This window comes from Saccostrea echinata, unplaced genomic scaffold (genome assembly GCF_033153115.1).
Source record: "Saccostrea echinata isolate AGI-Se365-2 ecotype Australia unplaced genomic scaffold, CSIRO_AGI_Sech_v1 ptg000016l, whole genome shotgun sequence".
NCBI lineage: Eukaryota > Metazoa > Mollusca > Bivalvia > Ostreida > Ostreidae > Saccostrea > Saccostrea echinata.
Window position 1 is genome coordinate 26,604,522 of NW_026889765.1, and position 16,954 is coordinate 26,621,475.

Here is a 16,954-nt window from a genome sequence, read left to right on the forward strand (position 1 = left end):
TATCTGAATGTGACCGTTCATTCATCCCTGTAATATTCGTGACATTTCTCGGTTGCTATCGGGTCATTCATAGAAATCCCCAGGATCGCTATTCATCAGTGATGCGGCCACTGCAGCTGGGAATTTTCTCACACGTCGCTAAACAATGGCTTATTTATTGATTTCCGTTCCTTCCGCTATGAATGGGGTGAGAATGAATGAAATGTGGGATCGCATGTCAATTGTTTACTTCCGCTCCGTTTGCGGTTTGATAATTATCCATATATGGTTAGAGGGCGTGGCTTAAATGATTGCGTTCTCAGGCTCTATCCCTGCAATATATGATTTCTTACCAAAAAATAAGATTAAAAGCGGTTTTCAATACAGTGCTGTGTTGAATGTTTCCCTTTAAAATCGGTCTATTTTCAAAAATTCAAACATTGACGATATCTAATTGGGAATATATCTTGACCGCGTATTCTTATATCAACCTATCATTGACCTCAACGAATTTGATTGGTTAAGAAGGAGATTGAAGCAGATAAATATATTACTGCGCAAGTCAAGTTTTACTATCATTTATGAATGGAATGCTCAATAGTACGCACTATTTTATCAGAAACCACAAACGGTGCAATGGAAACTCTATCTTTTAGTGACTTTCAGCAGATGTTCGTCGAAAACAAATTCAACAAATCTTTGCGTCTTCTTATCCTTGACTCAAGACCGTATATTTCCTACAATGATGGCCATATTGTTGGTGCTAAGAACATGTATTGCCCTCCCATATCAAAAAGAAGATTTGCAAATGGAGGAAAACTTCATCTAGAGAAAATGTTAGATAGCGAAACCAGGCATAGACTGACGTCTGGCAGTTATTCACATATCGTTATTTATGGAGAAAATGAAGATGAGGTTCTTCACTCAGACAGCAATGTTAACATCGTCTGGCATTCCATACAACAGCTGGGATTTGGGGGAATATGTCAGCTTTTGAAAGGTATTTTCTATTTAATTATCAATTTAATTGGTTAAGATAAATTGAGTTTCTGTTCAATATATACAACTGTTTTCTAGTTTGCAAAGGTATTTTATATATTTAAAATAAAACTATTCACATTTTTTGTTTTTAATATGAAGAAATTTACGTAGGCGTATCGTGATACAGTTACAACCGTGTGTCTGCATTGTTGTTATATAGATAGTGTTGCTTTGCCCTAGCTTGTCAGAAATAATTTATGTTCATTTCAGAACATATAATTATTTCTCATTTATTTAACACAAGGTACACATCTAATAGATTTTTTCAACCCTTATTAGAGCATTTGTTTAGGTTATTCATTCATAATTATTTGTAGAAATTTTTTTACGAATTTTTAAATGTTCCATGCAGCTACATTGTAGAAAATTGTACACCTAATACACGATTGTGATTAATAGTTATTTATTAAAGCGGGGTTTAGTTTTACTTATTTCATTATATTTGCGTGACATTTTATTGGCCGAGTAAACACTATTTTAAGATTTTAAGGTCACGTTTCTTATAAGCTACATGTATACGTACATGTATTATTACAAAAGAATATAAAAATGAGAAAAAATATTCACAAATTTCCGACAAAACTAATTTTAGAAATGAATAGTCCCGTTTCTAAATATATAATAGATATAGATTTTGATTGATAGATTTAGGAAGAAAAAAAATAGACAACAAAAGAATACTTTATTATTTATAAATAGAAAACAATTCTATAATGACTCTCACCAATGACACACGCATATTTCGATTGTTGTTTTATACGGAAGGAAATCGCTGTGTCACTTATGCATTTATATATATACGTGTACATGTATATGTATATATATATAATTAATTAATATGTTAAAACAAACGTGATTCGTTTTTCCAAAAATATTTATAAACTAAAAATTTTCATTTTCTTTTCTTTTTTCCTTATTCCTGAATGTTCATTTTTGGAATTTTTAAAGCGTTTACGTTTTGATTTTGATTGATCCGTGTAACATTTAGGAGTAATGTTTATGGTTGTTTGTATTATACGGTGTACAAGTTATACCTTAAATGGCCAGATTAAATTCTTTGACCCCTGGCCAATTTTTCTGTTGTGTGTTTAGATTGGACCTGACCTATCCCGTTATTGATAAAATTAATTACGCCCGTATATGTAAAATATCACGTGTATATAAGTAAAAAGATTACTTATCTGTTCACAACTTCCTACATGTGGTTTCTCCTGGGATCCTGAAACCACAAAGGCGTGTTAATACGACAAGGACGTGTAAAACAATTAAAGTACAGTGTATAGATGGGCAGAATAAACTTTCAACATAAATTTTTCCAACAATGGTTGAAAATAAACTCAAAGTAATTAACGACGTATAAATTTTTCTCCCTATATACGACGGATTGTGTATTTTAATTATTACATGTATATCAAATTTTAAATGTAATGTAAAAATACACCAATTTCTTAGTAAAGTTGATACATGCAAAAGAAAAAATACAATTGTTATTACTATTTTTTTGCATGATTGGATTTCCCATTAACTGCTTACTACCTTTCAAATTTATAGACCATTTATGCTCTCTGCATGAAGGGCCAGGGAAATTGCCACAAATTATTGAATTTTCACCGGACGTAGCTAGGGGTTACAAATACCGGAAATTGATTCAATTATCGGAAAAAATTAATTGTTGGAAACAGCTGGGAGGTTATGGGGCAGTAAGATCATTGGAGGGAGGAAATTAAGGTTTCGATGTAATACGGCAAAGGCGTTTACAAAGATAAAACAAAATACAAAGCGTGTTCAACACACCCCCTGAAGCTACGAAGCAAGGTGCAAATTTACGCATCCCGGAAATACTAAGTCGATTAATTAGATTTTTCCAGCAAAGATATTTGTGAAGCATTAATGAATATGGTTGAGAGAGAGAGAGAGAGAGAGAGAGAGAGAGTTGGTACCAAATTTAACGATACGTGCCGGAAAACAATATGACAACTTCAATACCTCTTGAAATACCTTTACTAAAGTTAACGTAAATGCAGCAGTTATAGTCACTGTATATCTACATTGTTTTTCTCTGCAGAGTTCAATAAACAGATTATTGCGCCTCTAGCCCTTCCTTTTATTTCGCTTTATCATTTATCCAAACACGAAGAGGAAAATTTTCCCCATTAATCTCGGAAGTTGATCATAAATGCGGATGGAACTGAAATTTACGGCTCAATATACCGATATCTCTTATCTCTAAAATTTTTTCTGTATTTCCTTATTGAAATGTCAGATTTAAAATTACGTCTTGTTCATGAAAAAAATAAAAATAAACGTCGCAATTAAACTCTAGAACCAAAATATAAACATGATCATACTTCCGTAAATTAAAGAAAACAACAACATATTTTTAGTGAAATACATGACTTTATGATCTTCAAACATATCTAAATAATGATTGCAATACTAGTCAGGTTGAAATTGGATTTATAGAAAAGAAACTTTAAAGGAGGGGGTTAATATGAAAGAAGATTGAATTTCATTATAACCCATTTAACAACTGGAATTAGTATAATTGTGCTTCTTCTAAGAGAGAGGGAGAGAGAGAGAGCACGTGTATCTTTTTGAGGGTTGCGGATGCCAGGATTAAATTTGTTCAGAGTGGAATCACTTAATTTTGATGAGCAGAGCTGTACAGCCGTGTGATTACGTCTCTGTTTTGTTGCAGGCGGATTTGCCCAATTTGAGCAAAGATTCCCCCTGCTTTGTACGTCTGCTGATGATACCTCGATAAACAATTACCCGCCAGAACCCACCGCCCAGGAAAAATCTCAGAGGCACGCACTTTTCAGAACCAATTCCACCCTGGTATGTATTAAAAGAAATTAAAAATAAACATAAGCATAAAAAACAAAACTTAAAAAAAGGAAAAGATTTCACCAAATGATTGATTTAAGAAAGGACTCGTTTTCTTTTTCGTCATTCATTCATTCATTCATTCGAAAACCATATAATTGAACATCATAACTCCTATGACAGGAGAGTTTATTTCATTGACCCCATTCTTTACATAGTTTGCGGATGTAACATTTCAAAAGGTCTAACGATAATCATTCACTCATTTTAAATTTCAAAAGAAATCAATTGGATTTTTTTTATCACGTAAATTTGATTCTACGTAAGAGCATTTTATTACAAATGAGTACAAAGGTTTAGGGGAATTATGTTGGACTTTTTATTATCCAAAAGCAAAAAAAAAAAAAAAAAAAAAAAAAAAAAAAAAAAAAAAAAGAACAAAAAAATCATAGGATTTCACATTTATTTATTTATTAACAATACAATATGATTTGTTTATTTTGAATTAATTAAAGTATGCATTCACGTTAAATTGATCAAAGTTATTGACACACCCTTAACTAATAATGCTTTGTCTGTTATTTCAGTTCACTTGAAGCCACACAAAAACTCTTTTCTTATTCATTGTTTGATCTTTATATTTCCACAGACGGACCCGGTGGAGATTTTCCCCCACCTGTATATCGGGAACGCCCTTTCCGCCGCCAGCATGCCGGAGCTCCAGCGACTTGGAATCACCGCTATATTGAACGTTTCTTCCACGTGTAAAAACCATTTTACAAAACATTTTGTCTACAAAAACATTCCTGTCGACGACAACCACAGCACAGAACTCTCCGAATGGTTTACAGACACCAATTCCTTCATTGGTGGGTGAATTTTATTTATACATAATAGTTTTTAATTGGCTATATAACCTGACAACCTGTCTCTCGACATTCATGTACGTGTAGGTATGAGAAATCAAGCAATATACATTAACATTTAAAATTTCATGATACATTTCAAATGTCAATTTAAAAATATTTATATTTGACTTAGTCATTGTGATATAAATATAATTATATATATATAATGTATACATTTACATTTCGATATCCTATAATATGATGCATATTTTGATATAAACAAAATATTTATTGATTTGTCACAGTAATATACGATGTATATACATATATATCAAGCAGACATATATTTCTGTATTTCACTGTTCTATAAATGATGCATGAAGGCAAATTGTTTATTGTTTGTCAACGTAAACTCCACCCCCACCCCCACCCCCACCCCCCCAAATAGCTTGTTTAAAATTATACCATTGTTAAAAGTCTACATCGGAAAAAAAGTTTCTCAGTGAAATCACATGTTTTTTTCTTCAGAAATGTAACATCGTTATAAACAAATAGTCGAACAGTTTAATTGAGGCCATGAACAAGATAACTCGATGTTTAAATGATTATCTTTAATGGCATCATAAGGACGGTTAATCGCTCAATGAAAACATGAGAATGAATCTGGCACTCGATTAGTTTAGAAATGTCATACTAAATATTCTTCTGTGTTGTGCTCCAAATAAGCGCAATATAAACTATTTTGTTTCGCAAATAAAGCACACAGCTCCAATCTGTCTATTTTTGTTTTGACCATCCTAAATCAAAATGCATCCTGTATAATAATTATAAACCTAGATGAAATCAGAAATTCTGTTGACAGTAATGAAAGAATTGAAAGCAATAATAAGAAAAATAGTGTATCAGCTGACACGTCATCAAACAAACGCAGATGGACTGTAAAAAACAAAGCTTTTGATGATTGCATTTGCCAATAACAATTTCTGTTTTTTATTTGTAGATGAAGTGAAAGGTGCGGGCGGGAGAACTTTGGTCCATTGTCATGCGGGAGTCAGTCGATCGGCTACAATCTGTATTGCTTACGTCATGTACAGCAGAAACATATCATTGGATGCAGCTTTTGAATTCGTCAAATCCCGTCGGAGCGAGATTTCACCAAATGCAGGTTTTATGCACCAATTATTGGAATTTGAAAAAGAACTGGCGGAAAAGAATCGCCGTATGTCCCCTCTTACGCCGCCCAGCTCGCCCCCATGTCGATTTTTCTCTGTATCTTCCAGTTTTTGTAGCTCTATGGATACGAGTGTTTCTTCGCCATTTACCACGCCATTTTCATCGCCAACAGCTCTTTCCAGCCCCATGGTGGCATTTACCTGAGAGATTGAGCCAGGAGTTCTAGGAAATGTTTACACCTCCCCAAGTGGTGATACGATCAGTTTCTGGACAGGTTATTTCTATAGACTCAGGTCTAATTGGTATTCATCGGTAAACCTTCTTGTTGAAGATTTGCATTGATGGCAAAATTTTGCGTTTGCATGTCAATGTTTGCGTTACAGCAAACGACAGTCAACTTTTGTCGAAAAGTAGTGTGCGACAGAGACGAAGGCATGACAGACTCTAGAAAGCGAAATTTGCGAGAGATCGAGTGTTTTATTCTTTGTCTTCAGACAATCGAATTTTTCTCCATTACATATATGCACTACACATGATTATGTTTACAGCGATATGATTTTCTTTTTATGTGCATGTTTTATGTTACATTTAAGTATAATTAGTTCATAAATATATTGTTACTGTAAATATGAATTTTTGTACAGTACTTATATATGTATACCAAAAATTGTCTCTTGAAATACAACTGTGATAAAACAGACTTTGTTATGAAATACATTAATAAAAAAAAATAATTGAACGAAACCTTGTTTCACTAGATATAGGTTTACTGAAACAATTTTTTCCTCCCACGCATTCTAGCAATATGAAAGTGACAATTAATGTAGTATATTATCCTTCTTGTGAGTCACACTGCATTCTATTTTAAAACATAACCACAACGTAGAAGAAATGTTCTTCTTAACAAGTCAATGGAGAAGAAGAGGATAGCTACTCTGTTTTATATACGTATACAGTACTTCACATTTTTCCGGACAATTATTGTACCGTTTATAATCGGAGACTGTTGGCTTTCATACAACTTAAGAAGTTAAATTGTTTTGCGTGGTCACTTACATTTTCTATGCGTTAAGTACTTTGCCATCAAAAATTTGAGAGGCAAAGAGAAAGAAAAAGAGAATCGGAGAGAGAGAGGGGGGGGGTCGAAGACACTTTTACTTTTCCGGTGCTGAGTATTTATTTTTTTTTCTGAAAAGCTAGTTGAACAAAACTAAGCTATATAACCTTAATATTGTTTAAGTTTACAATAAGTAGAAACTACACATTCGTATTACTGATGAAGATCAACAATGTGGCCTGTAACTTCGAGTCAAAGTGACTCCGTATGTTTTTCGTACTTAAATGTAATTTCATACTGTTCCATCTTCAGATGGTTATTTTCTGCTATTCGAGGCGTAAAAAGCAATTGAGAAAAAGACAAAAATATTTATGCAGCGGAAATGTAGAAAGTGCTCTTCCTTCCAAACATCCTGTTCATCTCGTGTTGTAAGAATGTGAATTGAGAACTGTAGACACGTGTAGTGTATCTTAAGCTAGAGGACGCCCACATCTCTCTCTTTCGCTCTCCCTCTCTCTCTCTCTCTTTATAGAAGTCAGGAATCAATGAACGTCTCTCTCTCTCACTTTCTCTATTTCTTTGGATCTACATTGTACATGCATCTCTTTCTCGCTCTCTCGTAATCTATGTGGGTCTATATCTTTTCTTCTTTCTCTCCGTGTATCCAGGGATTTTTCTCTCTCTCTCTCTTCTATAGTATAGAGGCCAGGGATTCTGTCTGCAGTATGTCGACTACAAATCGTTGTGGGCGGGCTATTGATTTTTTTTCTAGGAGAATCCAAATAAAAACAAAGCTGCTCACAATCGCGTGCCGACGAGAGTAAATTGTTATTTGGCCTTGTTACAAGGTAACTATAGACTGTGCCCCTGCTCAATACTACATGATACCAAGAAAATAAGATTAGGCAGTTTTAAGTTGTTAAATAAACGCAATTAAAAAGTGAATCCGAACGAAATAACTAGTGTTGGAGGAAATTTTCATGAAATTAGAAGTTTTAAAAGTGACTATTGATCTTTTTTTTTTTATGAATTTTATTTAATTTTTTTTTAATTCTTATGTATTTATTTCTTTTATTTGCTGACTTTACATTGATTGTTTTAAGAAGAATTGTCTCTGAAGAAATTACGCTAAAATATCCTTTGAAATTTTACAGGTACCCAATTCTTCTTCCACTAAAATGTTCACTAGCTAATGTACATACGCATCTTTAGAAAATCCGCTAAAATGTCATACACCCTTCCTGACAAGGGGGGGGGGCATGGCCTTACAGAGAAATTAATGAAATTGTAGTACCAACGGAACTTAAGGTCATGGCTTGAAAAAAAAAAACAGATGTTAATATAAAGACGGTACATATAGAATATTGAACGAAGTTATATATTTCTGCAGAATTAGATCAATGAAGAAGACTAGCAACAGAAAAGATTTTTAGATCGAGTTACAAAGTGTTCGAATTTCCAAGACAATCTACATTATTACTGTAAATCTCTGTCTCTCTCTAATGAATAAAATAAGGAGCAAGAAAAAAAGTACACGGAATTTTAAGATGAATATACACGCAATTATACACAGACAGAAACATATAATATGTATACTGTTTTATATATGATCATTAAAAAATCAATTTGTGTTATATTACATTTTTACAGGGAGATTTCCTTTGATACCTTATTTATCTTTTTTATCATCTACAAGATTGGTACATAGTAAACACTGGTTTCTGAACCCCTAAAACACATCTATCCGGTCCATCAGGAGACCTAAGTTTCTTCTGATAGTCACTATATGAATTTAGTACTTTTTTGTATAATAATTGACTTGCTATATAACAACAGTGCAGTCAAGTGGATCGAATGTCGGGAAATTTTTTTTCTTTCAGTGATGAGTCATACTACAATGTTGGAATGTTGTAATTTCAGATTAGAAAAAAAAGTTGAATGATCCTCTTGTTTTCTTTTTCAAAGCGTGTGAACAATGAAGTGTTTGTAAATTAAGTGTTTGTGATTTTGAGGGGAAGTTTATCAATGCTTTCCTCCATTGGCTCTGTAAACAATTAATAAAAATTGTAAGAGAAGATGAGAAAAAAAACTAACCCCCCTGCCAAAACAAGAGGGTTGAATAACCTTAGCAAATTGGTTCATAGAAGTCTATATTTAAGAGAAATTGGATGCTATACAAGGGCTCCTGAGTCGATGTTTTAAATATTTTGGCATGTAATAGAAGAACAAATTCAAGTGGATATAAATATATAGGTCATGCAGTGTCACTTCCCATACAAAATTGCAAGAACGTATTTCATATAAATTCATAATAAAAAAAACAACTTATTATCATTTCATTTACGCGTATTCATTTAATAGAGGCCCAAATATTCTTTTCATTCATCAACACTATCAAAACTTTTGAATAACACATGCACAAATTGTACAAATAACAAAAAACATTAATAGTAATTAATTTTTGTTAACCTATTTGGCTTAATACCAATTTGTCTGCATGGACTAAGTGTTTTAAACAAGTCAAACCTCTATACTGTCTGACTGATGCTAATCTATAGACCATTTTTTTTATTATCACGCGAATTGTAATTGTATGCCATCAAAGCTAAGGAGAAGAAGAGTTGAGCGGAGGATTTATGAATGCTATATCTGTCGATGTCGAAGAATCCCCCGCAATGATTGACAACGGTTTTGGAGCTTTATAATCTCTTTCATCGCCCTAGAAACACAGATCGAATTTTTCCTTGTCCGATTTCTTCATGGCCTCTCCAAACACCTACGCACTTGGTGCGGACGTTGACTTTGGTGGCATCTGTCACTGTCAGTGATGCAATCACTGTAGCATTTGATAAAAAGACCGTACATTTATACAGTTCCTTCCTTGCAGGTGTTATATTTATTCTTCCTAAATTTTGTGTTTTATTTTTGATAGGCGGAGAAGACGACACATTATCTGTACGCTGGATATTCAAATTAGGTCAAAAATCAATTTTAAAGTTTCTATACAATGTTAAGAGCATCGCAAGAACAACTGAAGAATGTATTGTATTCCATCATGGGAAATGCAAATATTCAATTATGTAGATCGAGAAGACATTCATTAAAAAAATCATTGCGCAGACTATTTAAAGGGAAAGAACACGTGCTATTGTTTATACCGGTTGTGACGTCACAGAGCGTCCATAGTAACATTTGTGGAAATTTGAGGGGGAATAAGCGCGCCTTTTCCGTGCTGTAGGGAATAGAAACAATCTAATGTTGCATTTGGATGTAATCATATGGTAATATCATGATTTACTGGTTTGCATGACTTGTCTAGTGAACTATTTGTATATAAGACTGACTTAAAAGAGTGGCATACAAATTTCAAGACTTCCAAGATAAAAATCAGCTGAGAATGACAGAATCGGCGCAGTCCTACTTTCCATCAATTCCCCCCAGTGCACCAAAGGCAACTATATCATATTGCAGGTATTTTATTACAGATATTTTTGTGTGTTTTAGGAAATATTAAAGAACGCACGTGAGTCGAACTATTCATTTCGAATTTCCTCAAGAAATCATTAAACAATATTTACATGCATTAAAACGTTAACGAGAGATTAGTTGTAGATCTGTATAAAAGTATACAGTACCCTATATAAATACATTGATTAAAAAATCTATTTACAAACCCTCTTTATTTTTTAACTGGAAACCTTAAACATTATCATATATTTTGGCCTAAGTAAATGAATATTTTATCTTCTGTTTTTTTATTGTTAATTTTGTTGCTAATTAGCCAGAAAAAAGTTTTTAATTGAAAAAAAATAATTCTTCAAATTTTGTAGGTCTGTTCAAGAGGCGCCATTTTCTGCACTGACAGGAGTGGTTGTGGATGCTAGAATTCCAGAGCGTGTAAGTGAAGCTATTATTTAAGTGTACACATGGTACATAAATCTTCATAATATACCTGTGTTATATGGCCATTAGATTGTCACATCTTTGTATTTTTTGGTGGGGTGGGGTGGGGATGGGGGTCATTTTAAGTTCCTTGTTCCATGTACACGTAGAAAGTCAGCATTCCAATCCTCATTCAAGCATTTTCTAGTGAATGTTGAGTTCTGCTGAAAAAGCAGGTCTCATTTTCACAGAATTAGATATCCCTATAATTATATATGTTTATCTTTACTTTTATATTATACCTGTCAGTATAAATTAACATGTGTCCACATTTATTTTTCATTTCCTACATGCCCTACTTTTGTGTCATCCTCAATCTCTCTGCAGTTCATTAATTACTCCCTTAACTTTATATGGCTGAAGTTTACACCAATTTCCTGTAGTGTTTATAGCTATTTAGCTAAGTCATTGAATATAAAAAGTCAACTGTTTAGTCTTATGTTATATTAATAGCTTAAGCTGTTGAATTCTCTACATTGTGAAATGTGTGATGTCTGTTGATAGATTTGGTCAGATATTTCATATTTTATAAATTAAACAATTAAGAAATTCTGAAGATTTAATGAATCCTTAAGTAATACATTTGTATTATCACTATTATGGATATTAAGATGACACCTCCTAGCCAAAACAAAGAAAAATGAAATTGTAGATTTATGATAAAGTGATTTGATAAGTTGATGAGAAAAAAATCTTTTATATGCGTGCACTGTTAAAATCCCTGATTACCGATCTACAACACCAACGTGACCAACCTTATATTATCAAGAAGATTTTTCTGCGTCTCAACCTCTGAAATATAAATTACGCAGTTTGTCAAAAGTGCAAAAATTTTACAACCACCCCCTCTAAATACATCATTTTATTATTCCAAAACACTACATAAACAATGAAGCAATTACGCTACCCTGTCAGAAAAACCTGAGAGAAAAAAATCATGAATGGAGAAAAAATTTCCCTATTTATCATTCCATTATAGTGCGTAATATTGTAAGTTTTCTCTCTCAATTAAAGGGAGTTGACTTCAATCACCCTTTTAATGGCCGCACCAAATCACTTTTGTCATAGGGATTAAACAGAGATTGTTGTCATATTTTTTATTCTTCTGAAGTTTCAATGTAATGTTGATTGATCGGAATACCATCCCAGTTGTCAACAAAAATATTACACTCATTAACTGCAAAATAGTACACTCATTAACTGTAAACAAGTGCAGAAAAAAAAATATATATTGATTTTTTTTTTTTTTTTGGACATAGAAATTGTATGATGCGAGATATTGGATTATATTTTCACTGAAGAGTCTAATTAGCACCTTTTGTCATTCCTTTATGACTTTTCCCCCTTTCGTTCAGTTTTCTGTAATCCAACTAGATTATAGGAGGATTGGTTCTCCTAGACCCTTCCTTGATATTATATGTTCATTTGTTTTATATATAAAGAATAATTAATGAATATTTTTATCATTTCCCATTGGAATTACTTTCATTACTGAGAGAGAGACTTGTATAAATCTTTAATTAATGTATTATTTTTAGATATATGCACTTAAAAAATGCTTTACCAACGTTAATTTAAAATTGTTTATTATTTATTTTGCTAAAATTTTATTTTTAATCATGTAAATTGTAAAAAATGTCTCAATATGTTTTATAATTTTTAATTAATGTTTATTTGAATTTGAAAGACAAAGAATTCAAATTGTATTGTTTGTTGATAATTATTATGTTCCCCAAACAAAGTTAATTGGGAACACCTTTTGTTTTGTTTTTTTTTCTTGATTTACATCACAGATTTAGATTACAAATGCCAAAAAATAAAATGAAAGGTCATCTTGCTAAACATTTTTGAAAGCCTAGTATGAAATGGCCATGGTTTTAACACTTTTAGCAACATGAATGTGTATCATAGAAAAAAAAAAAGTTAAGAATAATTATCATGTAGATTTAGGTAAGTAAAGATTTGAAATTGAACGAAATAAATGTAAAATCAGAAGGGGAATTAGAGCCTATTTTCAATGGTTATCAAAAGGATCTTTATATTTTTTACAGTAATACAGTCTTTTTAAGTATATATATATATATATATATATATATATATATTTTTTTTTTTTCTTTTCAAATAATCCATATTACCCTTTAAACACACATTAAAAGAAGAGATTTTTTTTTTTAAATTTGCATGGCCATATGTTAAAACCTTTCTTTGCAAGTTCTGTCCCAGACCTTTATTTAACTTTAATAAGTATCCGATAATAGTTTTTACTAGGCTTTTATATATTGAAATATACATGTACTGATATCTTTTTAGTTGTTTAGAAATGGGCAATGCCCAATTGAGCTTTAATCGATTTAACCGTAATGTTTTACTTCATGAAAAAACAAACTTTCGAAGCACAATACCTGGTTTGAGAGGATTAAATTTTAAATGTGTTGGGCAAACCAGCAACACACAAGAACGTATAAGTATTATTTAAGACCAGAGTAAATATTAAGCTCTTATAGGGTATTGATTTTTAACAGATCTCCGTCAGATCTTAAAATAAAGTGCTGATCAGTTCTCTCAGAGTAAATTGTTAGTTTAATATTGATCTCGGGGTATCCAGTCATTTTACAAAGGGCTTTACAATTTATAATGACTGCATGCAGATGCTTAAAAAAACAAGTTTTGACACTTTTTTTCCATATGTTATACATCTGGCACATTTTAGCACTATTTAATTAATATATATTTCCTGTTATTTATATTAGGTTCGTGTAACAGGTTTAATATATATATATATAATAGTGGTACATGATTAATTAATTTTGTGGAGACCAATGCAAGCCATATTGGGAATTCTGAAAATGAAGAATTTTTGCATTAATGACATTGATAATTAAAGCAATATTCCATTGTAGATTGGAAATGTTACCTCAGTCTGACAAAATATCACACAGTTGAACTTCAGTATCTCAAACTTTGAATAGCATAGATATCTCAAACTTTGAATACCATAGATATGTCAAAGAGTTGGAAGACCCAACCACCTTTCCTTTATATATTTTAACCTCGATATCTCAAATCCTTCAATATCTCAAAGTTTTTTCTTGTTCCCATGGAATTCAAGATAACAAGGTTTGACTGTATATAATACATGTATGTGCTAAATCTGCTTAATTAATCCCCTACAAGTGGAACCAAAGGGGACTTTATAGGTTTCTTCCTCATCTGTCTGTCTGTTCCACATGGGTTTCCTCACTTTCTCCACATATTTCAATTCCCTAAACGCTTGAAGATATTGAGCTGAGCCTGATTTTTGGTATGCAAGTCTATCCTTGATGAGTTACCGATCAAGTTTGCATTTGGTTCTGCTTGATTTGGATGATTCTGATGGAATTGCTGCCTTTTTTCATTTTTAGGGGAACCAGATTACATTTGCTGGTAGGGGACTAGCATGGCTTGTGCAATACTCTCAAAATGCTTATTAAAATAGAAGCATTATAATATGAGAAGATGTAAATGTTTGTAATGGATATTTGAATAATACTTTGTTGGGCTTGTTGAATCTTTTCTGACAGTTGTTAGGTTGTAAGCAGAGATTGAGGAGTCAGGCAAAATATAATCCCAGTCCAAATTTCAGCAGTTTTATAAGAAAGTGAATTCAAAAAGATTTCAAGAAGTGGTATAGCTCGTTATAAGCCACAATAAGTCCTAGGAATGGGATTGTTCAAAGTAAGATCCATAGTTTATCAGAAAATTTGTATTGAACAGATTAGAACATATACATTATTTATAGGGAAGAAATCTATGGATCTCCAAGATACACACTGTTTTTGCATCCCCCCCCCCCCATTTTCATTTCCAATAATATGCTTTCTAGTGGTTAAAATTTACACTCCCCTTGCTTTTTATTATTTGCAGACTATACTGAAGATGCTAAGTTGGGAATTTTTTTTGTGCTAATTAGGCAAGTGGATATACATTTCATTTGCCTATTCCTCTGTCCCTCTATATTAAGATATTGTCACCATGACATCTCTGATATATATGTTTAAGGAGTGATCCAAAATCCCAAGGCATCATTTTAATGCATTATGACGAAAAGTGCGTCATTATGTTGGATGTGTCCTACATTGTTTCTCTACGTCAGAACAGAAATTCTATCACCTAAGCTTCCATGCTCTGGATGGCTTATGAAGAAGACCGATTTCTTATTCGTGGACAGAATCGGTTACTCCAAGAAGAGCCGTATTTTCACATTTCTAAGCTGAATGAGCTTTGTCTGTGATGAATAAAGCTTTGGCATGCTAATTTCTCATGACTGCCTGATGAAAGAGTATCTGCCAGTTACATGAGTGATGAATTGAAAGAAGTATAATGTTTCCCAATAAGATGGGCAAAAATTGAAAAACTGGACATTTAAGAATGCTGATAAGTTATGCTGTTCTTAAAATTAATTTCATTTTGCTAATTAAAATATACATTCAGTTGTTGGCAAAGTTGGTCTAGTTCACTGTTGCCATCTGCCATCACATGTAGAGGGTTATGTTGACTTGGGCCACCATCCAGTAGTTTTTAAACTACAATTTCACTCAATTCAGTATAGCTACTTGTCTAATGCAGCCATGCAGTAATCACTCTCTTTTGAAATAACGAACTTAGTTAATTTATTTACAAATGAAACTGCTACATTGATCTTTTAAGAAAGTGGTATACTCAAGCAATCTTTTGAATCAATATTCACATTTGTACAAAGGCCTTTTCATAAGTTTAATGTGGGATTAGTTCATTAAACCATTATTCATAATGTAGTATATTAATAAATGAATAAAATTATTACATCGATGCAGGGCTCGACATTAACACTTGTCCGCTTGTCCGGTACCAGTGAAAAAAAAATGCGGACAAGTGAATATTGCTGGGCACTTGTCCGATTGGACAAGTGCATTTTTATGTAAATAAGTCTCTAAATATTTAAAAGAACGACTGTTGAAAGTTTACAGGTACTTTAAGACGGAAACAGTACATAAAAACGGAACTTCGATCCCAATATAGATTGCTATGTAATTGAGTACACTCGATCGGGATCGAAGTTCACTAATTGCATACTACTGGAAAGGCATGGAACTGACAAAGTTTGTACTCTGTTTTATGTTGACAGCATTTATGTTGTCAGGACAGGAAGTCTAGATAAAATTTTGTTTTATGTGTTTGTTGTATTTATAAATAACATCATGCACATGTAATGGACTTTATTTTTAGTTTTTCAGTTAACAGTATTAGATCTTTATTGAAAAATTTTCGGACAAGTGAAGTTGAAGTTCGGACAAGTAAATGTCTTGGTCACTTGTCCGAATGGACAAGTAGGAAAACAAGTTAATGTCGAGCCCTGCGATGCAAGCAGTTGTATTATCTACAAACCATTATTCTTTTTGTGCAAACTTTGGTGCATTTGTTTGAGACAAAATCCACACATTATAATTCTATGATGGTTTTTGTCATAAGCTCTTTGCATATGTAGTACTATATAAATAGTTAAACAAAAGAGGAACATTGATAAAAAGACAAAGAAAAAAAAACTTAAGGAGGTTGGATCCTGCCATCAAAAGTAATGAGAATATTTTATCAAGTATATTTTTAGAATTTATACACATAGCTTTATTAAAAATCAAAACAAAAAATGGGGGTCAATGCGCTTCTTTTGGCGCTACAGAGCATTTAGTTTGACCTTTTTGTACTGTAAATACGTCTTACACATAAATCAATTTTTAAAGTTTTTCCTTCAATATTTTTTGTTCAAATAAATTATGGTGAACAAACACAGTCTTATTTCATCTTAAATAGACACATTAAAATTTGTAACAACGAAGAAATTTTTGAATTACTCCGCATGTTCAATTATTTGACCTTTTTGCACTCAAACAATTTCATTTTTCTGGTATTAAAATTTAACAAGCAAAAAAAATCATTTGAAAGTAATGACATTTTACTGAATTTAAGAAGAATGATTAAAAGTATCGTATATATTCAGAAAAGAAAATCAAAAGTGGGGGTCTGTGATGTTAATTTTTAGATATTACTAAAATAGTGCTAATTTTAAGCTTAA

At 32.3% G+C, this 16,954-nt stretch overlaps 2 protein-coding genes across 6 annotated transcripts in view; both read left to right on the forward strand.

Moving 5' to 3' along the window:
- The first annotated feature begins 536 nt into the window (after positions 1 to 536).
- LOC133189066 (dual specificity protein phosphatase 4-like) lies at positions 537 to 6,466 on the forward strand. Its single transcript, XM_061324501.1, has 4 exons — positions 537 to 979; positions 3,719 to 3,858; positions 4,496 to 4,715; positions 5,695 to 6,466. Exons 1-4 carry the CDS (start codon positions 565 to 567, stop codon positions 6,069 to 6,071), a joined length of 1,152 nt encoding a protein of 383 aa, XP_061180485.1. The 5' UTR covers positions 537 to 564; the 3' UTR covers positions 6,072 to 6,466.
- Positions 6,467 to 10,115: 3,649 nt separating this feature from the next.
- The window catches only part of LOC133188603 (BTB/POZ domain-containing protein 16-like), a 48,264-nt gene continuing 41,425 nt past the window's right edge, over positions 10,116 to 16,954 (forward strand). For 4 of the 5 annotated variants that reach the window (XM_061324095.1, XM_061324092.1, XM_061324094.1 and 1 more), the window contains exons 1-2: positions 10,116 to 10,395; positions 10,755 to 10,821. In XM_061324095.1, coding sequence (XP_061180079.1) covers positions 10,322 to 10,395; positions 10,755 to 10,821 — 141 coding nt within the window. In that variant the 5' untranslated portion in view covers positions 10,116 to 10,321. The remainder of the gene's footprint in view (positions 10,396 to 10,754; positions 10,822 to 16,954) is intronic. The other variant, XM_061324093.1, reaches the window with a different exon arrangement.

What these genes read in the sequence shown, in the direction of transcription:
- LOC133189066 (XM_061324501.1), top strand. Translation starts at nt 565, where the DNA reads ATGGAATGCTCAATAGTACGCACTATTTTATCAGAAACCACAAACGGT. An exon ending in AATATGTCAGCTTTTGAAAG is followed by an intron (nt 980 to 3,718) that starts GTATTTTCTATT and finishes GTTTTGTTGCAG; the next exon opens with GCGGATTTGCCCAATTTGAG. An exon ending in AGACACCAATTCCTTCATTG is followed by an intron (nt 4,716 to 5,694) that starts GTGGGTGAATTT and finishes TTTTATTTGTAG; the next exon opens with ATGAAGTGAAAGGTGCGGGC.